Genomic DNA, 24,509 nt, shown 5'->3' with positions numbered 1-24,509 from the left:
CAATCCACTGCAGCCTTGAACTCCTAGGCTCAAGCAATCCTCCTACCTCAGCCTCGCAGGTAGCTAGGACTACAGGCTCCCTCCACCATGCTGGGCTAATTAAAAAAAATTTTTTTGTGTGGAGATAGAGTCTCACTGTGTTGACCAAGCTGGTCTGGAGCTCCTGGCCTCAAGTCATCCTCCCTGCTTAGCCTCCCAAAGTGTGGGGATTACAAACGTGAGCCACCATGCGCAGCCCTGAAATTACAATGCTATGAATCATAATCTTTGTTTAAATATTTTCATAGTGTGATTTTAACCACCAAAGAGCCTTGATTTGTATAGCAATATTCAGACTACTAAAACTTGACTTCAGAGCCATTTTTCTACAAAGTTAATCATAACCCCTTTCAGTTTCCCATCTTGTTCCTTTCACCTTACACCATAGGATGAGGACCAAGGGTAAACACATCTTTCCCATGCTATTTTTATTTTGTTTCATAATTGTTTTTTTTTTTTTTTTTTTTGTTGAGACGGAGTCTCGCTCTGTCGCCCAGGCTGGAGTGCAGTGGCCGGATCTCAGCTCACTGCAAGCTCCGCCTCCCGGGTTTACGCCATTCTCTCGCCTCAGCCTCCCAAGTAGCTGGGACTACAGGCGCCCGCCATCTCGCCCGGCTAATTTTTTGTATTTTTTTTTAGTAGAGACGGGGTTTCACCGTGTTAGCCAGGATGGTCTCGATCTCCTGACCTCGTGATCCGCCCGTCTCGGCCTCCCAAAGTGCTGGGATTACAGGCTTGAGCCACCGCGCCCGGCCCATAATTGTTATGATTAGGGAAGGAGGGTGGTTTGTAAAGAAGCATTAATTTTTACTGACTAATAGCTTGAGTTGCCTACTCAAGGATATAGTGAAAGGGAAATCTGCACGTCCCTTGAAGGATGCCTTCCCCTCAAGGAATTTAGAGGGTTTCTTTTTGCTATAGTGGTGTGATGCATATATGTCTTTGGCTTTCAAAGTTTTAGTATTCTACTTTAATTATCTTTTTTTTTTCCTTAAAATTTCTTTTTTTTGAGATGCAGTCTCTATTGCCCAGGCTGAAGTGCAACAGCACGATCTCGGCTTATTGCGCCCCCTGCTTCCCGGGTTCCAGCGATTCTCCTGCCTCAGCCTCCTGGGTAGCTGGAATTACAGGCACGCACCACCACACCTGGCTAATTTTTGCATTTTTAGTAGAGACCGGGTTTCGCCATGTTGGCCGGGCTGGTCTTGAACTCCTGGCCTCAGGTGATCCACCCGCCTCAGCCTCTCAGAGTGCTAGGATTACAGGCGTAAGCCACTGCACCGGGTTGAGAATCTTTTATTAAATTGAGAATGTTCTACTTTAACTGTCAAAGTTCCTTACCTATCACTTCTTTCTAAACGTAATTATATATACATTCCTCCCTCAGTATCCATGAAAGGTTGGTCCCAGGTCCTTCCATGGATACCAAAATCTACAGATGCTCAAGTCCCTGATATAAAATGGCATAATATTTGCATATAACAGGCTGGGCGCGGTGGCTCAAGCCTGTAATCCCAGCACTTTGGGAGGCCGAGACGGGCGAATCACGAGGTCAGGAGATCGAGACCATCCTGGCTAATACGGTGAAACCCCGTCTCTACTTAAAAATACAAAAAACTAGCCGGGCGACGAGGCGGGCGCCTGTAGTCCCAGCTACTCGGGAGGCTGAGGCAGGAGAATGGCGTAAACCCGGGAGGCGGAGCTTGCAGTGAGCTGAGATCCGGCCACTGCACTCCAGTCTGGGTGGCAGAGCAAGACTCCGTCTCAAAAAAAAAAAAAAAAAAAAAATATTTGCATATAACCTTTGCACATCTTCCTGTATACTTTAAGTCATCTCTAGATTACTTACAAAACCTAATACACTGTAAGTGCTCTGTGAATAGTTGTTATGCTGTGGTGTTTAGGGAATAATGACCAAAGAAGTCTGCACATGTTCAGTACAGACATCATTTTTTCCCCAGTGTATTTGACCCACAGTTAGTGGAACCTGTAGACACAGAGGGCTGGCTGTACTTTATTTCTCTGTTGTTCTTTCTCATAAAATAGTTAAAATTAATGTATAGGTTTAAAGCCAACTGTTAAAACACAGCCTGATATATTGGGATATTATTTTTTTCTGCCCACATGTTCCAACTAGATTCAACTTCAGTTTTCATCATGATGTAGAGATAATCAGTTTTATAGATTGTATGTTTATTTGCTGTAATTGGGTTTTCACTATTTAGATTACACTGCAAATGATGACATTTTTTTTTTTCTTTTTTTTTTTTTTTTTTTTTTTTTTGAGGCGGAGTCTCGCTCTGTCGCCCGGACTGGAGTGCAGTGGCCGGATCTCAGCTCACTGCAAGCTCCGTCTCCCAGGTTTACGCCATTCTCCTGCCTCAGCCTCCTGAGTAGCTGGGACTACAGGCGCCCGCCACCTCGCCCAGCTAGTTTTTGTATTTTTAGTAGAGACGGGGTTTCACCGTGTTAGCCAGGATGGTCTCGATCTCCTGACCTCGTGATCCACCCGTCTCGGCCTCCCAAAGTGCTGGGATTACAGGCTTGAGCCACCGCGCCCGGCCAATTTTTTTTTTCTTAAGTCGGTATCTCGCTCTTGTCATGCAGACTGGAGTGGAGTAGTGCGATACTGGCTCATTGCAACCTCTGCCTCCCAGGTTCAAGCAGTTCTCCTGTCTCAGCCTCCTAAGTAGCTGGGATTATAGGAGCCCCCACCACGCCCGGCTAATTTTTGTACTTTTAGTAAAGATGGGGTTTTGCCACGTTGGCCAGGCTGGTCTTGAACTCCTGACCTCAGGTGAGCCACTGTGCCCGGCCATGATGACAATTTTTAACAGCTATTTTAATCCACATTTGTGGTCAGGATAATTCTTGCACAGACCCACTTGGTTAAAAAAAGAGAAAAAAAATTTTAAAGGGTAATTTATTTTTCAAATAGGCAGTATACACACTTTTATAAAATTCAAAATGTATAAAAGGAATATAGTTCCCATTCTCACCCCTAAGCTTTCCTTCCTAAAGGCATTATTAACTAGTTTCTTTGTGTGTGTGTGTGTGTGTGTGTGGTGTGTGTGTGTGTTTTGAGACAGAGTCTCACTCTGTCACCCAGGCTGGAGTGCAGCAATGACATCTCAGTTCACTGCATCCTCTGCCTCCCAGGTTCAGGCAATTCTCCTGCCTCAGCCTTCCAAGTAGCTGGGACTACAGGTGTGTGCCACCATGCCCGGCTAATTTTTGTATTTTTAGTAGACACGGGGTTTCAGCATGTTGGCCAGGCTGGTCTCGAACTCCTGACTTCGTGATCCACGTGCCTCAGCCTCCCAAAGTGCTGGGATTACAGCTGTGAGCCACTGTGCCTGGCGTTTCTTTTGTATTCTTTGGAGATATTTTGTGCACATGTAAAGATGGATAGTTATGTGCTTTTTTCTTTTTTAAAAAAGATCTGTTTCTGAATCCAAATGTACTGTGTGTGTGTGTGTGTGATGGAGTCTCGCTCTGTCGCCCAGGCTGGAGTGCAGTATCAAAATCTCAGCTCACGGCAACCTCCGCCTCCTGGGTTCAAGTGATTCTCCTGCCTCAGCCTCCCCAGCAGCTGGGATTACAGGTGTGTGCCACCACGCCTGGCTGATTTTTGTATTTTTTTTTAGAGATGGGGTTTCACCAGGTTGGTCAGGCTGGTCTCGAACTCCTGACCTCGTGATCCACCTGCCTTGGCCTCCCAAAGTGCTGGGATTACAGACATGAGCCACTGTGCCCAGCCCAAATGTGCTTTTAAGAATAAAAAACTGGCCAGGCTCTGTGGCTCACACCTGTAATTCCAGCACTTTGGGAGGCTGAGGAGGAAGGATTGCTTGAGTCCAGGCATTAGAGACCAGCCTGGGCAACATAGTGAGACCTTATCTCCCCTTTAAAAAACAATAATAAACAACTTTGAGATACAGTATTACATACCTTAAAATTTAGTGTACAATTTGAGTTTTGACAAATAGGCATATAGTTGTACAATCTCTACCAAAATAATGATTTTGAACACTTCTATCATTCCTCAGATTTTCTTCATGTCTGTTTATAGTTATTCCCCCCTCCAACTCCCTCCAGCCACTGGAACCATGAATCTGCTTTCTGTCACTATAGTTTTGCCTGTTCTAGAATGTCATATAAATGGAATCATACATCATGTAGCCTTATGTCTGGCTTCTTTCACTTAGCAGTATGCTTTTGAGATTCAGCTGTATCAGTGCCGTCAGCCAAGGAAGTGTTGAATGAGCGTGTTAAAGGTCTATTAGTCTAAGTTTGGCTTAGGGTTTTAAAATTGTATCTTACTGGCTCGTGAAACAGACTGATGGATCTTGTATTCTGCTTAGATAAATCGTAGCTCTTGAGTTAAAAACCTTGATGTCATTCAGCATGGAAAAAAGTAACTCAGTTTGAAAGGAGCAAAAGATTAAAGTGAAATCAAAAGTAAAATTCCACTTAATGAACATGGCAGGACCTCAGAATTGTTCAATTGTTAAATTCAAGTTATAGTTTAATAACAACCTGTTGCTACAGCAGTGTCTTAAATAAAGCCAGATGTTCTTAGTTATACCAAGCTGTGCTGTCAGTAATATTTGAGAATGGGAACTATTACTTTTTTTCTTGAGATGGGCAGAAAATCTCTATTTTAGAGACACAAAATCCAAAAATTGAGATATTTGAGTAAGTTAATCATCTCAATCCAGAGCCTTCTTTTTTTCAAACTTTCTTTTTTTTTTTTTTTTGAAATGGGGTCTTGCTCTGTTGCCCAGGCTGGAGTACAGTGGTGCAATCTCGGCTCACTCATGCTCCGCCTCCCAGGTTCACGCCATTCTCCTGCCTCAGCCTCCTGAGTAACTGGGACTACAGGTGCCTGCCACCACGCCTGGCTAGTTTTTTTATATTTTTGGTAGAGATGGGGTTTCACCGTGTTAGCCAGGATGGTCTCGATCTTCTGACCTCGTGATTCGCCTGTCTCAGCCTCCCAAAGTGCTGGGATTACAGGCAGGAGCCAGTGTGCCCGGCCCTTTTTCAAACTTTATCTCTGTACTTTATGCTTTGTACTCCAAACTTACAGACAGGATGAAACAACGTAAGAGTCTAAATGGTTTTTGGATTTAAAAAATCTTAGACTTTTCTCTTTTTACTGTTGTAGTTTTAAAATATAATCAAACACTAGTTCTTCTTGAGAACTTTGTTTTTGTCTCAAAAACCAAGCTGAGGGGAAATGGAATATAGTATGATTTCCTGCCTTGTAATTTTTCAGGCGTCCCCACCCAATAACAAGTCTCAAGTTTCTGAGCTTTTATGTTTAAAAAGCTGAGAAACTGGTAACTGATTATAAAGCATTATTACAGATAGAGGAGTCTCTGACTAAAAAGCTTTTTTTTTTTTTTTTTGGAGACAGGGTCTCGCTCTGTCGCCCAGGCTGGAGTGCAGTGGCATGATCTCAGCTCACTGCAAGCTCCCTTTCCCGGGTTCTTCTGCCTCAGCCTCTCGAGTAGCTGGGATTACAGGTGTGTGCCACCACTCCCAGCTAATTTTGTGTTTCTTTAGTACAGGGTCTCGCTATGTTGGCCAGGCTGGTCTCAAGCTCCTGGCCTCAAGTGATTGGCGCTGCCTTGGCTTCCCAAAGTGTTGGGATTACAGGTGTGAGCCATCACTCTTGGAAACGACAAAGCTTTATGGATGGTGGCTTTTATTACTTCAGTCAGCCTTTTAAAATTTTTTTTTTTTTTTTTGGAGACAGAGTCTCATTCTGTTGCCCCAGGCTGGAGTGTAGTGGCATGATCTTGGCTCACTGCAACCTCTGCCTCCCAGGTTCTAGCAATTCTCCTGCCATAGCCTCCCAAGTAGCTGGGACTATAGACATGCACTCACTATGCTTGGCTAATTTTTGTATTTTTAGTAGAAATGGGGTTTCACGATGTTCACCAGGCTAGGCTGGTCTCGAACCCCTGACGTCAGATTATCCTCCCGCCTTGACCCCACAAAGTGCTGAGATTACAAGCATGAGTCACCGTGCCCAGTCTAAAATATATTCTTTCAAAGTTTTTTCTGCTTTTAGAACCCTGGTAGTGGACTTCCACTGAAAATGTATCAACTTGTCAGATGGTCCAGTATAATTTTGGAACATTTATGACTTTAGGAGGTTGTCCCAAGTGTAACCTAATAGTTTTGAGGTACTAAAATTAGCCTTAAATTTTTTTTTGAAAAATAATAAATGAAATGTTTACATTAAAACAGTTTTGGCTGGGCACGGTGGCTCGTGTCTGTAATCCCAGCACTTTGGGAAGCCGAGGTGGGTGGATCACGAGGTCAGGAGATCGAGATCATCCTGGCTAATACAGTGAAACCCCATCTCTGCTAAAAATACAAAAAATTAGCCAGGCATGGTGGCAGGTGCCTGTAGTCCCAGCTACTCGGGAGGCTAAGGCAGGAGAATGGCGTGAACCCAGGAGGCGGAGCTTGCAGTGAACTGAGATCACACCACTGCACTCCAGCCTGGGCAACAGAGCGAGACTCCGTCTCAGAAAAACAAAAAAAAACGGTTTTTATGGCTCTTTAATACATAATACATGTTTTTTGTTTTTGTTTGTTTGTTTGAAATGGAGTCTCACCCTATCACCTGGCCTGGAGTGCAGTAGTGCAATCTTGGCTTATTGCAACCTCCGCCTCCCTGGTTCAAGGGATTCTGCTGCCTCAGCCTCCTGAGTAGCTGGTATTGCAGGCATGTACCACCATGCCCGGCTAATTTTTTCTATCTTCACTAGAGACAGGCTTGTTGGCCAGACTGGTCTTGAACTCCTGACCTCAAGTGATCTGCCCGCCTCAGCTTCCCAAAGTGCTGGGATTACAGGTGTGAGCCACTGCTCCCAGCCCATAATACATGTTTTACCTTCCTCATTGTATTTATTTACTAAGCTCTGAACAAAGCAAAAATGACCCACTTTAAAAAATACACATTGCATTGGAGAATCCAAAATACCTTAAAGATTCACCAATCTACTGATCTCTTACTCTGAAGGAATGCTCTTAAAAGAGTTTCACCAGCATGACAGAGAATATTGGTAACAATATAAACTTTAGTAATGGATAAAAGGTACATTTACATTGAATATATTTCTTTTCTTTCTTTTTTCTGTAGGAATTGAATGATCTGGCAAGGGACCCTCCAGCACAGTGTTCAGCAGGTCCTGTTGGAGATGATAGTAAGTATTTAAAAGGAATAATGGAGTAATAGCATAACAGTGGTTATTTGTGTGAAGAAACAATTATGCTATAGGGAAGAGGCAGTGTTTAACCCTTAGTGGCCCATGAATGGAGCAACTCTGTGTTCATCCCATTATCATCTGTGTTGTTCATTACATTTTGAATCTTCTGCCAGGTATTGGCTGTATAGTTAGTTGTTCTGGTCCTCTCCTACCTGACCTTCATCCCTTCTGGGTATTTTCCTGGAATGAAGGATTTTTTTTTTTTGTATTTTTTTTTTTTTTTTTTTTTTTGAGACAGAGTCCCGCTCTGTCGCCCAGGCTGGAGTGTAGTGACCGGATCTCAGCTCACTGCAAGCTCCGCCTCCCGGGTTTATGCCATTCTCCTGCCTCAGCCTCCCGAGCAGCTGGGACCACAGGCGCCCGCCACCTCGCCCGGCTAGTTTTTTTTTTGTATTTTTTAGTAGAGACGGGGTTTCACCGTGTTAGCCAGGATGGTCTCGATCTCCTGACCTCGTGATCCGCCCGTCTCGGCCTCCCAAAGTGCTGGGATTACAGGCTTGAGCCACCGCGCCCGGCAGGAAGGATTTGAGCTTTTACCTACAGCTAGCTATTATTCTTGAGTAAGATAATACTACGGATGATGGTATATGTGTCTGTGTCCAACTTTCTACTGGCTCATACTTGTGAAATCAGGTCTTTATTTATTTTTTTCTTGAGAGAGGGTCTCGCTCTGTCACCCAGGCTCGAGTGCAGTGGCATGATCTCGGCTCACTACAGCCTCTGCTTCCTGGGTTCAAGTGATTCTCGTGCCTCGGCCTCTCAAATATCTGGGATTACAGGTGCATGCTACCATGCCTGACTAAGTTTTATATTTTTAGTAGATTCGTGGTTTCGCTATGTTGACCAGGCTGGTCTCAAACTCCTGGCCTCAGGTGATCTGCCTGCTTCAGCCTCCCAAAGTGCTGGGATTACAGGCGTGAACTACCACGCCTGGCCAAAAGCAGATCTTTATTTTTAAAGTCCAATTTATCTGCTTAATTTTGTCTAAAATAATCTATGAGATGTCTTAATGCATACATTGGATGATAATTTCCTCTGTGTTCCACTTCATTGCAACATAATTTTTTCCCATATAGTGTCTTTGAACTTTTTTTTTTTTTTTTTGAGATGGAGTCTCGCTCTGTCGCCCAGGCTGGAGTGCAGTGGCCGGATCTCAGCTCACTGCAAGCTCTGCCTCCCGGGTTCACGCCATTCTCCCGCCTCAGCCTCCCGAGTAGCTGGGACTACAGGCGCCTGCCACCTCGCCCGGCTAGTTTTTTTTTTTTTTTTGTATTTTTTAGTAGAGACGGGGTTTCACCATGTTAGCCAGGATGGTCTCGATCTCCTGACCTCGTGATCCGCCCGTCTCGGCCTCCCAAAGTGCTGGGATTACAGGCTTGAGCCACCGCGCCCGGCCTGAACTTTTTAAAAGAGGGGATATTTGAACGAGACTGTGCTGTGTAAAACTAATTCACAAAAAACTGTAACATTTGGTTGGGTGTGATGGCTCATGTCTCTAATCCCAGCACTTTGGAAGGCCGAGGCAGGTGAATCAGTTGAGCCCAGGAATTCAAGACCAGCTTGGTCAACATGGTGAAGCCCTGTCACTACAAAAAACACACAAAAAAATTAGCCAGGTGTGTTGGTGCATGCCGGTCGTCCAAGCTCCTTGGAAAGCTAAGGTGGGAGGATCTCTTGAACCTGAGCCTGGGAAGCAGAGTTCACAGTGAGCCAGGACCATGCCACTGTACTCCAGCTTGGTGACAGAGTGAGATACTGTCTCAAAAACTAAAAACAGGACTGGGCCTGGTGACTCACGCCTGTAATCCTAGCACTTTGAAAGGCCGAGGTGGGCGGATCACGAGGTCAGGCATTCAAGACCATCCTGGACAAGATGTGAAACCCTGTCTCTACTAAAAATACTAAAAAAATTAGCCGGGCGTAGTGACAGGGGCCTGTAATCCCAGCTACTCGGGAGGCTGAGGCAGATAACTGCTTGAACCCAGGAGGCAGAGGTTGCAGTGAGCTGAGATTGTGCCACTGCACTCTAGCCTGGGTGACAGAGTGAGACTTACTCTCCAAAAAAAATTTGTAACATTTAACAAGTATTTTAAGTATATATACTTACAAATACTTGTGTAAATATGTAGGTTAAGGTCAAAATGAGTACAGGGTTAAATTAGCTTGTGTTTAATATTTTTGTTTGTTTGTTTTGTTTTTTAAGACAGAGTCTCACTCTCTTGCCCATGCTGGAGTGCAGTGGCGCGACCTTGACTCACTGCAACCTCTGCCTCCCGTGTTCAAGCAATTCTCGTGCCTCAGCCTTCCAAGCAGCTGGGATTTACAGGCACCTGCCACCACACCTGGTTAATTTTTGTATTTTTAGTAGAGACGGGGTTTTGCCATGTTGACCAGGCTGGTCTTGAATTCCTGACCTCAGGTGATCCACCTGCCTTGGCCTCCCAAAGTTCTGGAATTACAGGCATGAGGTACTGCACCCGGCCTCTAATTGTTTTTTCCTGATTTTTCTTACTAATGTTGTGTCTGGGTCCGGCACAGTGGGTCACACCTGTAATCTCAGTGCTTTGGGAGGCTGAGGCAGACAGATCACTTGAGCCCAGGAGTGCGAGACCAGCCTGGGCAACATGGTGAAACCCTGTCTCTACAAAAAAATACAAAAATTAGCCTGGCCTGGTGGTGCATGCCTGTAGCCCCAGCTACTCAGGAGGAGTTTGAGGTGGGAGGATTGCTTGAGTCCAGGAAGTTGAGGCTGTAGTAAGCCAAGATTGCACCACTGTACTCCAGTCTGGGCAACGGGAGCGAGACTGTCTCAAAACAAAAACAACAACAACAAAAAAAAAAAGGAAAAAAGAATGTGTCTGGTCTACTAAATCCTGAAGAATCAAAGCAAGGCCCTTTTACAAGGATTACTTTACAGATAAAATAGATAAATATTATAAATTATGAGTCCAAGTACATGTCATGAAAAAACTCATTTACATTATTGTATTCTGACTTACCTAGCGTGAGTAACTATAGTATTTGGTACCAAACAAGGCAGACTAAGTACCTAAACCATACCAAATGATCTAGTAAGTGCTCTTACACACTATTGTCTCATTTAAGCCTTACAACAACTCATTTAGGTGACTGGAGTAGAAATTTTAAACTGTTTTAGAAAAGAGTCCCATGAGAAGCTCATGGAGATTCTCCGTGTGGACTCACACTCAGGTTTTCTCATTCTAGTTTGTCCTTCCACTGTATCATATCAGCCACATCCATCAGCGTACTCTTTCTATTCAGTTGGAAAAGTGCTTTTGTTTTAGGTAAATTCCTCCAAATTAAGAATGGCTGAAAAGCTTTAATTAAAAGTGGTTGGAATCAGGGGACTTGATTTCATTTTGGAAGTTTTCTTTAGCATGCTGAAGTAATCTGTCTTTGCTTTGCTTCCCTTCTGCCATAGTTAGCACTATACATTTCTTTCTCAGATTGAAAAATTGTTCCCTTTGGAGAGTTAAATAAAACTCCCACAGTCGAATGCGATGGCTCATGTCTGTAATCCTAGCACTTTGGGAGGCCAGGAGTTCAAGACCAGCCTGGCCAACATGGTGAAACCCTGTCTCTACCAAAAATACAAAAATTAGCGGGGCGTGGTGCCACCTGCCTGTAATCCCAGCTACCCAGGAGGCTGAGGCAGGAGAATCGCTGGAACCAGGAGGTGGAGGTTGTAGTGAGCCGAGATCATGCCACTGCACTCCAGCCTGGGTGACAGAGTGAGACTCTGTCTCCAAAAAAAAAAAAAAAAGCTGGATGTGGTGGCTCACGTCTGTATGCCTGTAATGCCAGCACTGTGGGAGGCCGAGGCAGGCGGATTACCTGAGGCCGGGAATTCAATCAAGACCAGCCTGGCCTTGAACTCTGCTGAAACTCCGTTTACTAAAAATACAAAAAATTAGCCAGGTGTGATGGTGGGAGCCTGTAATCCCATCTATTCAGGAGGCTGAGGCAGGAGAATCGCTTGAACCCGGGAGGCAGAGGCTGCAGTGAGCCGAGATCACGCCATTGCACTCCAGCCTGGGCAACAAGACTGAAACTCCGTCTCAAAAAAACAAGCAAACTCTCCCAAAGCTAATCAGTAAGAGAAAAAAATAGGTATTATTAGACTTCATCAGAATTAAAGATATACAGGCTGCAAATGATGCTATCATGAAAGTGATAAAACACATAGAATGGAAGAAATTGTTGCAAGTCATATATCTGATAAGGGATATATATCCAGTAGATTTTTTTTTTTTTTTTTTTTTTGAGACAGAGTCTCGCTCTGTGGCCCAGGCTGGAGTGCAGTGGCCGGATCTCAGCTCACTGCAAGCTCCACCGCCTGGGTTTACGCCATTCTCCTGCCTCAGCCTCCCGAGTAGCTGGGACTACAGGCGCCCGCCACCTCGCCCGGCTAGCTTTTTGTATTTTTTAGTAGAGACGAGGTTTCACCGTGTTAGCCAGGATGGTCTCGATCTCCTGACCTCGTGATCCGCCCATCTTGGTCTCCCAAAGTGCTGGGATTACAGGCTTGAGCCACCGTGCCCGGCCTAAGCTAATTTTCATATTTTTAGTAGAGATGGGGTTTCACCATGTTAGCCAGGCTGGTCTTGAACTCCTGACCTCAGGTGATCCGCCCACCTCCACCTCCCAAAGCGCTGGGATTACGGGCGTGAGCCATCCCACCCAGCTGTTTAAAAACTCTTATAACTCAGTATAAAAATAAATAACCCAATTAAAAAATAATCAAAGGATCCGAATAGACATTTCTCCAGAGAACATGGCCAGTAAGCACATGAAAAGATGCTCAACATCATTTGTCATTAGGGAAATGCAAATCAAAACTACAGTGAAGAAGAGCCAGGCACAGTGGCTCATGCCTGTAATCCCAGCTACTAGGTAGTCTGAGACTGGAAGATCACTTGAGGCCAGCAGTTTTTCACCAGTCTGGGCAACAAAGCAAGACCCCATCTTTAAAACGAAAATTAGCTTGAAGTGGTGGCTCATGCCTGTAGTCCCACCTCCTCATGAGGCTGAGGTAGGAGGAACACTTGAGCCCAGAAGTTTGAGGCTGCAGTGAGCTATGATTGGGCCACTATACTCTAGCTTGGATGACAGTCGAGACCCAGTCTCTACAAAAAAAACAAGTATTGATCAGATCTTTCTGATGAACCTCACATAAGAGTACATAAAGTAGGCCGGGCGCGGTGGCTCAAGCCTGTAATCCCAGCACTTTGGGAGGCCGAGACGGGCGGATCATGAGGTCAGGAGATCGAGACCCTCCTGGCTAATACAGTGAAACCCCGTCTCTACTAAAAAATACAAAAACTAGCCGGGCGAGGTGGCGGGCGCCTGTAGTCCCAGCTACTCGTGAGGCTGAGGCAGGAGAATGGCGTAAACCCGGGAGGCGGAGCTTGCAGTGAGCTGAGATCCGGCCACTGCACTCCAGCTGGGCGACAGAGCGAGACTCCGCCTCAAAAAAAAAAAAAAAAAAGAGTACATAAAGTATAATTGGATAGCTAAATGTCCTTTTGTCATCTTATTTTTGTTATAAGGAGTCAGAATTTAATCTTAGAAGAAGGAAGACAGAAACTGTTGGCCTTTTGAAACTTTTGAGCTCCTTTTGACTATCCTGGTACCCAAATCCCTCATTACCACATGTTATTGATATTTAGTGTAAAAATAAAGTCGAGACTTGTGCTTTATTTTAAAACATACAGATTTTAATGTTGATATTTTGTATAAAAATAAAGTAGAGATCTGTGCTTTATTTTAAAACATCCAGATTTTAATGTACCAGTAAATTTTTTTTCACTTTCCTGCAAAGATCTGGTAAGCAGGAAGAAATGTATTTCCTGAAAGAAGTAAGCAGCCGGGCCCTGTGGCTCACGCCTGTAATCCCAGCACTTTGAGAGGCAGAGGCGGGCGGATCACCAGGTCAGGAGATGAATACCCTCCTGGCTAACATGGTGAAACCCTGTCTCTACTAAAAATACAAAAAATTAGCCGGGCATGGTGGCGGGCGCCTGTAGTCTCAGCTACTCAGGCAGCTGAGGCAGGAGAATGGCGTGAACCCAGGAGGTGGAGCTTGCAGTGAGCCGAGATCATGCCACTGCACTCCAGCCTGGGCGACAGAGCAAGACTCCATCTCAAAAAAAAGAAAGTAAGCTGAAGATTGAATGGCCATGTGTCTGTTTCCTTCTATCTTCTCTTCCCTCCCCGCCTTTCCCCCTCCCCCTGTGCTGGCATTATAGGCATACAGACATGAGCCACCACACCCAGCCCTTTTTTTTTTTTTTGAGACAGAGTCTCCTCTGGTCTTTCAAGGCAGGGGATGACTCTGTTGCCCAGGCTGGAGTGTAGTGGCGCAATTGCAGCTCACTGAAGCCTCAAACTCCTGGGCTCAAGGGATCCTCTCACCTCAGCCTCCTGAGTAGCTGGGACTATGGGTACGTGCCCTTACACCCCTGGCTAATTAAAATATATATATATATATATATATATATAGCAATACGGTCTCACCATGTTTTCTGTGCTGGTCTTGAAATCCTGGGCTCAAGTGATCCTCCTGCTTCTGCCTCCCAAAGCCCTGTGATTACAGCTGTGAGCCACCGTACCCAATTTTCTTTTGTTTTGAACACTTGGTAAATGTGACTGTCTTGAGATCTGTGCATTCAAGTGTAGGTCTCTGGAGATTCAGTCTCATACTACCAAATATTCTCACTGTCCCCTGCTTTTTTGTTTGTTTGTTTGTTTGAGACGGAGTCTCGCTGTGTTGCCCAGGTGTGCAACAGATCGTGCAGTGGTGCGATCTCGGCTCACTGCGACCTCTGCGTCCCGGGTTCAAGCAATTCTCCTATCTCCATCTCCCAAATAGCTGGGATTACAGGCATACACCACCACACCTGACTAATTTTTTGTATTTTTAGTAGAGATGGAGTTTCACCATGTTGGCCAGGCTGGTCTTGAACACCTGACCTCAGGTGATCCACCCACCTCGGTCTCCCAAAGTGCTAGGATTATAGGCGTGAGCCACTGTGCCCAGCCTGTCCCTTTTAACCTCAAGGCTTCATTCAGAATATTAAAGAGTAATCTTTCATCTGTGAACTTCACATTTAAACTCTCATAAAACAGATTGTGTAACTTTCAGTTTGCATAATTTGGTTTGATAGTATTAAACCAACATAGTGCTGGGAACTTATTTTTGTTTTTTACTATCAAAACTTTTTATTTTGGTCAATTTTGATCAATCCTAAGATGGATCATTAAATGAAAGATTTTTGAAATAGATGTTTATGTAAAGTGTAGCAATATTTTATACTTATGGGCCAGTATTTCATTCAGTAACTATTTTTGGGGTCCTTTTTACTTGAACCTCTAGTAATTCTTGAGCTATTTCTCCTTTTGTTTTTTTTTTTTTTGAGACAGAGTCTCACATTATCGTCTGCTTGGAGTATAGTGGCATGGTCTCGGCTCACTGCAACCTGTGTCTCCTGGGTTCAAGCAATTCTCCTGCCTCAGCCTCCCGAGTAGCTGGGATTACAGGCACCTGCCACCACGCCTAGCTAATTTTTTGTATTTTTAGTAGAGATGGGGTTTCACCATGTTGGCCAGGCTGATCTCGAACTCCTGACCTCGTGATTCGCCTGCCTCGGCCTCCCAAAGTGCTGGAACAGGCATGAGCCACCGCGCCTAGCCTACTTGAGCTATTTCTAAAAACATTGTAATGTGAGGCAGGTTTGGTATTCTCTCACTGCCTTCTCTGATTTATACTTCTACCTGTAAGAGCTAGGGAGTCTAGAAAGGCTTCCAGAGAGTAACCTAAATCAGTGGTTTTAGTAGGTATCTTTATATTCAACCAATGTGACAAAATTCTCAAGATTTAAATGGTAGGTCTTTAAATGCTTTAATTAATTCAATTCATCTGAATGGGTTTTAGTTTCTCTTTCTCTGCCTTTTTATTGGTACTGTAGATTGTAGATCATTTTATGAGAGGCATAAAGATTACTTGTCTTGGTTGCTACGTTAGTAATTTTTTTCTTCCTTTTCCTTCACCTGTTTTAAAGACTTAGTCCTGTGTATGTGTTTTTGCTCATTTTCTTGATGATGGAATTTGACCTTAATCACAGTGAAGACAAATTAACATAGTGTTATTAGAATGTGAATAGGTTTTTATTCAGAGTTTAATGCCAATGGATTATATATGTTTAGTCCTGTTGGAATGTTAAACAGATATGATCTACTAAACTAAATAGATATGGATTACAGATGAGGTCACCTATGATGTTGAGTTAAAAGTTTACAATAATGTAAGAATCTTCTGCCAGGTACAATGGTTCATACCTGTAATCCCAGCACTTTGGTAGACCAATGCAGAAGGATCGCTTGAGGCCAGGAGTTTGAGACCAGCTTGGGCACCATAGCAAGACCTGATCTCTATGAAAATAAAAATTAAAAAAATTAGCAGGACATGGTGACACTCGCCTGTAGTCCCAGCTGCTCAGTTGGCTGAGGTGGGAGGATTGCTTGAGCCCAGGAGTTTGAGGCTGCTGTGAGCCAAGTTTGTGCCACTGCACTCCAGTCTGGGCAATAGAGTGAGACTCTGTCTCTTTAAAAATACATATATATACACATACATATATATGCATATATATGTATGTATATATACATATATATAAAATATACAGTATGCTAGAGTATCGTATGAAAGATTGCAATATTAGTTGAAAATATCTGGGTTTTTTTTGCCATCTTCTATCAAGAAGGGTATTCTGGCCAGGCGTGGTAGCTCATGCCTATAATCCTAGCACTTTGGGAGGCCAAGGTGGGTGGATTGCCTGAGCTTAGGAGTTTGAGACCAGTCTGGGCAATGTGATGAAACCCCATCTCTACTAAAAATACAAAAAATTAGCTGGGCGAGGTGGTGCACACCTGTAATCCCAGCTATTTGGGAAGCTAAGGCAGGAGAATTACTTGAACCTGGGAGGCAGGGATTACAGTGAGCCCAGATCTTGCCACTGCACTCCAGCCTTGACAGAGCGAGACTCTGTCTCAAAGAAAGAAGGGTATTCTGGGTATTCTGGCTGGGCACTGCTGATGGCTCATGCCTATATTCCCAGCAGTTTGAGAGGCCAAGGCAGGCAGATCGCTCGAGCCCAGGAGTTTGAGACCAGCCTGGGCAACATGGCAAGACCCCTTCTCCATTTAAAAAAAAAAAAGAAGAAGAAGAAGGGTATTCTTTCCATAATTGTAAACATGAGCAGCTTGTTGGCATTTCTGCTTCAACCCTGTTGGGGATTCTGCATTGTCCGATTGTTAGTAGATTTTGATCCCACAGCCTGTTTGTGCTTTGTTTGTGTTAGTAGGAAGAACAGGGAAACACAAAAAAAGAAATATTTAGCTAAAAATTTCTGATTTAAGGCTGGGCCTGGTGGCTTATGACTATAATCCCAGCACTTTGGGAGGCCAGGGTGGGTGGATCACCTGAGGTCAGGAGTTCAAGACCAGCCTGACCAACGTGGTGAAATCCCGTCTCTACTGAAAATACAGCAAAATTAGTCAAGATGTCGTGGCACGCACCTGTAATCCCAGCTACTCAGGGGGCTGAGGCAGGAGAATTGCTTGAACCTGGGAGGTGGAGGTTGCAGTGAGCCAAGATCGAGCCACTGCACTCCAGTCCAGGCGACAGAGCAAGACTCCATCTCAACAAAAAAAAAAAATTCTGATTTAAATTTTTCTAATAACTTCTTAAGTCTGGTAGTAGTATTAGCAAGAAAAGAAGAAGATTGATCTTGAAAAGACTAGGAGGGCCGGGCGCGGTGGCTCAAGCCTGTAATCCCAGCACTTTGGGAGGCCGAGACGGGCGGATCACGAGGTCAGGAGATTGAGACCATCCTGGCTAACACGGTGAAACCCCGTCTCTACTAAAAACTACAAAAAACTAGCCGGGCGACGTGGTGGCGCCTGTAGTCCCAGCTACCCGGGAGGCTGAGACAGGAGAATGGTGTGAACCCGGGAGGCGGAGCTTGCAATGAGCTGAGATCCGGCCACAGCACTCCAGCCTGGGTGACAGAGCAAGACTCCGTCTCAAAAAAAAAAAAAAAAAGGACTAGGAGGAAAGAATTAGTACTTAAATGGTTAATGGAAAATTTAATTTTTTAAATTGTCTCAATATTTTTATATTTTGGCTGGGTATGGTGACTCACACCTATAATCCTAGCACTTTGGGAGGCTGAGGTGGGTGAATTGCTTGAGCCCAGGAGTTCAAGACCATCCTGGACAACATAGTGAGACCTCATCTCTCTCTCTTTTTTTTTTTTTTTTCTCAATGAGATGGAGTTTCGCTCTTGTTGCCCAGGCTGGAGTGCAATGGCGCAATCTTGGCTCACCGCAACCTCAGTCTCCCAGGTTCAAGCGATTCTTCTGCCTCAGCCTCCCAAGTAGCTGGGATTACAGGCAATGCTGCACCATGCTTGGCTAATTTTGTATTTTTAGTAGAGACGGGGTTTCTCCATGTTAGTCAGGCTGGTCTCGAATTCCTAACATCAGGAGATCCACCTGCCTCGGCCTCCCAAAGTGCTGGGATTATAGGCGTGAGCCATCGCACCCGGCCACCCATCTGTATTTTAAACAAAAATAAAATAAAATAATACTTTATTAAGTGCTTTCTTTCTTTTTTTTAAAGTGCTTTCTTTTCTTTTCTTTTCTTTTTTTTTTTTTTTAAGATGGAGTCTCGCACTGTTGCCCAGGCTGGAGTGCAGTGGCACGATCTCGGCTCACTGCAACCTCCGCCTCCTGGGTTCAAGCTATTCTCCTTCCTCAGCCTCCCGAGTAGCTGGGATTACAGGCACCTGCCACCACACCCAGGTAATTTTTTGTATTTTCAGTAGAGATGGGGTTTCGCTATGTTGGTCAGGCTGATCTCGACTCCTGACCTCAGGCGATCCACCTGCCTTGGCCTCCCAAAGTGCTAGGATTACAGGCGTGAGCCACCGCACCCAGAGACAAGTTTTATTTCTTTAAGAGATGGCCACATTCTTGGAAAGTGTGTAGACTGAAATAAATCACTGTTGAAATGACATCAGTGTGAAACTGCCCATTCCACTGAAGTTCTGAAATCTGTCATCATGTAAATAATTTCCATGTCTCTCTTTTATATTAAACTAATGATATAACTAGTGACAAAAATAAAATCCAAGTGCTAGCATTGTCCAGAAAAAATTTACAGGTCTGTTTATAATTGTTATAAAGGTGAACTGCTGAAACTTGTTCACGGAAATAGTTTGACTTGAATTAATGCTTTACATCCTCAATTTTATATTAGAAATTCACACACAAGTTAAAATGGAAAAACTGCCAATACCTGATTTCTGTCCCCTATTTTTCCACTTGCAGTCATATACATAGTTACCTTTTGACCCCATGGGGGAAAAATACATCTAACAGAGAACTACCAATAACAGAAGAAAAATAATTTTTTTTTTTTTTTTTTTTGAGAATGAAATGTTTCCCAATCTTAAGCACAGTCTCCATGTAATTGGCATGCTAGCTGGATGTCTTTTGGCATACTTGTTACATATTTGGCATGAGTAGCACATAAGTTAGTGTCTTCATAAAGGCCCATCAGATAGGCCTCACTTGCCTCCTGCAAAGTACCAAAAGCTGGAAGTGTAGATTTGTTTTGAAGTCCTCAGCAACTTTTTCTGTCAGATGCTGGAAAGGAAGTTTGCTAATCAGAAGTTCAGTGGACTTCTGATGAGATCTATTTTCACAGAGTACCACAGTACCAGACCTGTAACAGTGAGGTTTCCTTACCCTTCCAGTAAAGGGTACACTCTTGTGAGTAACTTCTGTAGCCAGTTGCTTCCTGGGTGCTTTACCACTGGGCCAATTTGCTGATAATCTACCTTCTAGAAACTAGTCATGATCTAGATACCTCCTTGCTTATCCGCCTTCTCAGCAAGCTAGAGGTAGCGCAGACATTAGAGATGAGGGCGCCACTGTGGCAGGCAGTGCCTGAGAACACTTAAAAGCAGTGCTTTCTTATTATCTTACCCAACTCTTACAGCTTTGCGCGGGAATGCAGGTACAATTAATACTCTTCCATTATAACCACAAATTTAAATAACATAAAAGAATTAAGTAGAAGAACAGGTCCCTTGGCCAGTTGGTCATTCTTTTGTCTAATAGTGTTTTTAGCCTTGTTATTGGGGGTTAATTCTAGTTATCAATGTTTTATTTACTCAAATTGTAAGTATATTTGTGATTAAAAATAGAGTGAGATTCATGTGTATGTGTGCATGCATGCGTGTGAGCGTGTGTGTGTGTGTGTTGTAGTCTTGTTTTTATTTTTTCGGAAACAGGATCTTGCTATGTTGCCTGGGCTGGGCTTGAACTTTTGGGCTCAAATCATCCTCCCAATTCAGCCTCCTGAGTAGCTGGGATTACAGGTGCCTGCTTTTGTGTCTTTAAACAGCATATAAGGGGCTTTTTATAGGACTTCCCTTGAAGATACTAGGTCCAGTTTTAGTGGCCCAGAATGGCTTTGTCCTTTGCTTACACAATCCATTAAATGGTCGGCAGAGAGTAATATAAGTGTTTCTAAGTACTAGTGAGGGCTAATCTAAGGAAGGGAGCCTCAGCAATTCCTGTCCTTTACCTTTAACTCCTAATCAACAAGCTGCTATTTTTAGGTTCAAGTCCCAGTAAGCAACAAACCAACCATAGGGATTAGTTTCATATTAAGGAGGTTGGAAGGAACTTTAGGATTTGGACTGACATTCTGGTGGATTTTTATATGGCTTCTTAGTCTTCATGTTTCTTCTACCTTGTGACAAGAGTTATCTCGTTTGGGTTGTTCAAATATAACCCCAGTGACAACTTCCCTTAGGTTGCTCAGATCATAGTATGAATGTTAAGTGTGCTAAGTAGTAGCTTGCTTATAAATAAAAACTCTGGCTTTTGATCTCTCATACTGCACTTAGTAACATGAGAACATGGAACAAGCACCATTTTCTGCATTTGGAAGATATTTATTTATTGAACAAGTTTGTAACTTATTGGAAGTATCCCTAGAGCTTGTAATCAACCTTGGGCTTTTAGCTAATATTTTCTTTTTAAATTTCACTCCTTTTTTTCTCTTTTTTCCTCTTTAACTTATCCTCTACGTTAGAAGAGATGATGTTTTTCTTTCTTTAATGAGGACCAGTAATGTACAGACCTACACAAGAGTTTTTAGAAATTTGTTCTCATTGTTAAAACCAGTCTTTCTTAGTTTGAGTATTATCTACCTTGACTTTACTGTTTTGTCCCCCATATACCAGCATTATAAATGAAGTCATGCCTATAATGCCAGCTTTGTGAGGCCGAGGTGGGTGGATCATCTGAGGTCAGGAGTTTGAGACCTGGCTAAATGTGGCAAAACCTTGTTTCTACTAAAAATACAGAAATTAGCCAGGTGTGTGGCACTTGTCTGTAGTCCCAGCTACTTGGGAGGCTGAGGCAGGAGAATTGCTTGAACCCGGGAGGCGGAGGTTGCAATTGAGCTGAAATTGGTGCCACTGCACTCCAGCCTGGGCGATAGAGTGAGACTCTGTCTCACAAAAAAAAAAAAAAAAAAAGGATATTATATGTAATTGTTTTGAAGAAATGATTTACCCTGTGAGGTAAAGAAATAGCTGTTTAAAAGTAGAACTATGAGCCTTGTCAAGAAGTTTGTTTCTCTGACATGAAGTTTCAAGAAGTTTTAGCCCAAATACTTTGTTTTTTTTGTTTGTTTTTGAGAGAGTCTCGCAGTGGCACAGTCATGGCTTATTGCAGCCTCCACTTCTCAGGCTCAAGCAATCCTCTCACCTCAGCCTCTCAAAGTGTTGGGATTACAGGTGTGAGCCACCACACCTGGCTCCGAATATTTTTCATTGAGCACCTTATCAGTGTTCTAGGACATTCTAGTCATTTTTCTTGTTTCTTTAGACTGTTATTTTATGTTCCTCATCTTGCTCATACTCATCATATTATTTATAAATGAATTTGGATTAGAAGGGGAATGATATGTTACTATGGCACAGATACAATGTAGATATTGTTACATGGTGACTTTTTTCTTGTTATTTTTCAGTGTTCCATTGGCAAGCTACAATAATGGGGCCAGTAAGTATTCAGTTTAATTTCAGAATAAACAGTTTATGTAATTTACTCATTTTAATCCCACTTTTCTTTTATCAACAGAATGACAGTCCCTATCAGGGTGGAGTATTTTTCTTGACAATTCATTTCCCAACAGATTACCCCTTCAAACCACCTAAGGTAATTAATTGGAATGTGGCAGTTTTTAATATGCTTTCTATAATACTAATAAACTAGTTTACAGAAAGTTTCCTTTCTTTCTGTAGGTTGCATTTACGACAAGAATTTATCATCCAAATATTAACAGTAATGGCAGCATTTGTCTTGATATTCTACGATCACAGTGGTCTCCAGCACTAACTATTTCAAAAGGTAACAATGGGTATTTGATATCAAGATAACACAACCGTGTCTTTTGTCTTTTTAGAGTTACTTATTTTTGAAAAGATTATTTTTCTTTTAAGAAGAGATAGTAATTCTTCTTATTCTGAAGTGGACCTTGAGAACTGAAAACGAGTTGGATTTTTCAAGCAAAAGCGTTCCTTGGTGTAGTGACTACTCTGTCAGTTGTGCTACTCAAGCATAGGTTAGAAGATGGACACTGGGCCGGGCGCAGTGGCTCATGCCTGTGATCCCAGCACTTTGGGAGGCCGAGGTGGGCGGATCACAAGGTCAGGAGATCGAGACCATCCTGGCTAACACGGTGAAACCCTGTCTTTACTAAAAATACAAAAGAATTAGCCGGGCATGGTGGTGGGCGCCTGTAGTCCCAGCTACTCGGGAGGCTGAGGCAGGAGAATGGTGTGAACCCAGGAGGTGGAGCTTGCAGTGAGCAGAGATCATGCCACTGCACTCCAGCCTGGGCAACAGAGCGAGATGCTGTCTCACAAAAAAAAAAAAAAAAGATGGACACTGGTATGAATTTTTTTTAGAACATAAACACAATTAACATCTCTTCCAACCTTGAGATTCATGAATGGAAAAGATAGAGACTATTCCAGAACAGGAAATAGATCAGCCCTTTAGACAAATGCTTATGGTATAAACATAGACATTAGGTTCTTGAAGAACGAAATATTGGTAAATATTTTACCAGCTCTTGTCTTTAGGTTTCTATATCAATGAACTGAGTGATGTAGTTGTCTTATGTGTTGGTTTGAAATTGTACAACCCTTGAACATTATTCCCAGATGAAATCACACTTGGATTAAAATACTCTCTCATTATTCCCAGATGAAATCACAAGTGGATTAAAATTTTCTCTCTCTCTCTCTGTATATATATATATTTTTTGTTTGTTTGTTTGTTTCTTTTTTTTTTTTTTTTGTGAGGTGGAGTCTCACTTTGTCGCCCAGGCTGGACTGCAGTGGCACAATCTTGGCTCATTGCAACCTCTGCCTCCCGGGTTCAAGTGATTCTCCTGCCTCAGCCTCCCTAGTAGCTGGGATTACAGGCATCCACCACCACGCCCGGCTAATTTTTATATTTTAGGCTGAGGCAGGAGAATCGCTTGAACCCGGGAGGCGGAGGTTGCAGTGAGCCAAGATCACGCCGCTGCACTCCAGCCTGGCTGGCCTGGGGGACACAGCAAGACTCTGTCTCAAAAAAAAAAGAATCTTTATCAGATCTCACCACTCTACTCTGAGAGGTGATAAAAGAGCTTACTGGATGTACTTTTGTGAAAATGAAATCAATTGTTTAAGAGAAAAATGAAATATGGTAATGGATTAATATGTTTAAAATATGAAGTACAAAAATCAGAAAAAAATTCAGATCCTAATAGATGAGTGGACACAGGGGGACCAAAGAATAAATAAATGAATGTTACATTCCCATTTTTTACCTTTTTTTTTTTTTTTTTTTAGACAGAGTGTCACTCTGTGGCCCAGGCTGGAGTGCAGTGGCCGGATCTCAGCTCACTGCAACCTCCGCCTCCAGGGTTCACGCCATTCTCCTGCCTCAGCCTCCCGAGTAGCTGGGACTACAGGCGCCCGCCACCTCGCCCGGCTAGTTTTTTGTATTTTTTAGTAGAGACGGGGTTTCACTGTGTTAACCAGGATGGTCTTGACCTCCTGATCTCGTGATCCACCCGTTTCGGCCTCCCAAAGTGCTGGGATTACAGGCTTGAGCCACCGCGCCCGGCCCCTTTTTTACCTTTTTAATTAACAAAGATATTTTTAGAAGGAGACAAAAGGCTAATGAGGTATATTGAAATGAACACTCTATACTTCAAGTAGAGGTACAGGTTTGTAGAGCCCAGTCTGCCAGTATGTGTTAAGATACTTAATCATCCATGCCCATTTACGCAATAATTCTAGTTTCATTTATTTATACTAAGAAAACAATCCCAAATGCTGAAAAAACTTTGTATGCAAGTACATTTGTGACAGTGTGATTTAGTTCTGAAAATTAGAGGTTACTTACATAAGAGGAAAAAATAAATGGGTTCTAGCACATGCATTTAAGAGAGTATTGACCCTGGCCAGGCACAGTGGTTCATGCCTATAATCCCAGCAGTTTGTGAGGCTGAAGCGGGCAGATCACTTGAGACCAGGAGTTTGAGACCAGCTTGGCCAACATGGCAAAACCCCATCTTTACTAAAAATACAAAAATTAGCCAGGTATGATGACACGCGCCTGTACACTCCTGGGTGTGATGGCGTGTGCCCAACTACTCAGGAGGCTGAGGCAGGAGAATCACTCGAACCCAGGAGACGGAGGTTGCAGTGAGCCAAGATGGTACCACTGCACTCTAGCCTGGGTGACAGAGGGAGACTCTATTGCCAAAAAAAAAAAGTATTGAACTTTACAAATATTGCGAAAATAGGAAAATACTGTGAGAAAAGCAGAAAAAAGAAAAAAGGCATATACACTGTAACAAAAGTTACATGTAAAAGTATGTTAAGTGAGGCCGGGTGCAGTGGCTCACGCCTGTAATACCAGCACTTTGGGAAGCCGAGGTGGGCGGATCACGAGGTTAGGAGATCAAGACCATCCTGGCTAACATGGTGAAACCCCGTCTCTACTAAAAATACAAAAAAT

At 43.4% G+C, this 24,509-nt stretch overlaps 1 protein-coding gene across 3 annotated transcripts in view; it reads left to right on the top strand.

The window, feature by feature from the left end:
• UBE2D2 (ubiquitin conjugating enzyme E2 D2) overlaps nucleotides 1-24,509 on the top strand; it is a 68,283-nt gene that overhangs the window by 33,180 nt on the left and 10,594 nt on the right. The window contains exons 2-5 of one of the 3 annotated variants that reach the window (XM_033181038.1): nucleotides 7,202-7,265; nucleotides 21,460-21,491; nucleotides 21,570-21,647; nucleotides 21,734-21,839. In XM_033181038.1, the coding sequence (XP_033036929.1) occupies nucleotides 7,202-7,265; nucleotides 21,460-21,491; nucleotides 21,570-21,647; nucleotides 21,734-21,839 (280 nt within the window). Of the gene's footprint in view, nucleotides 1-7,201; nucleotides 7,266-8,010; nucleotides 8,108-21,459; nucleotides 21,648-21,733; nucleotides 21,840-24,509 lie in introns of those variants that run through there. The other 2 variants (XM_033181036.1, XM_033181037.1) reach the window with 2 other exon arrangements.

Source organism: Trachypithecus francoisi, unplaced genomic scaffold, assembly GCF_009764315.1.
Source record: "Trachypithecus francoisi isolate TF-2019V2 unplaced genomic scaffold, Tfra_2.0 Lachesis_group2, whole genome shotgun sequence".
Classification (NCBI taxonomy): Eukaryota; Metazoa; Chordata; class Mammalia; order Primates; family Cercopithecidae; genus Trachypithecus; species Trachypithecus francoisi.
This window is presented reverse-complemented; position numbering and strand designations above follow the sequence as displayed.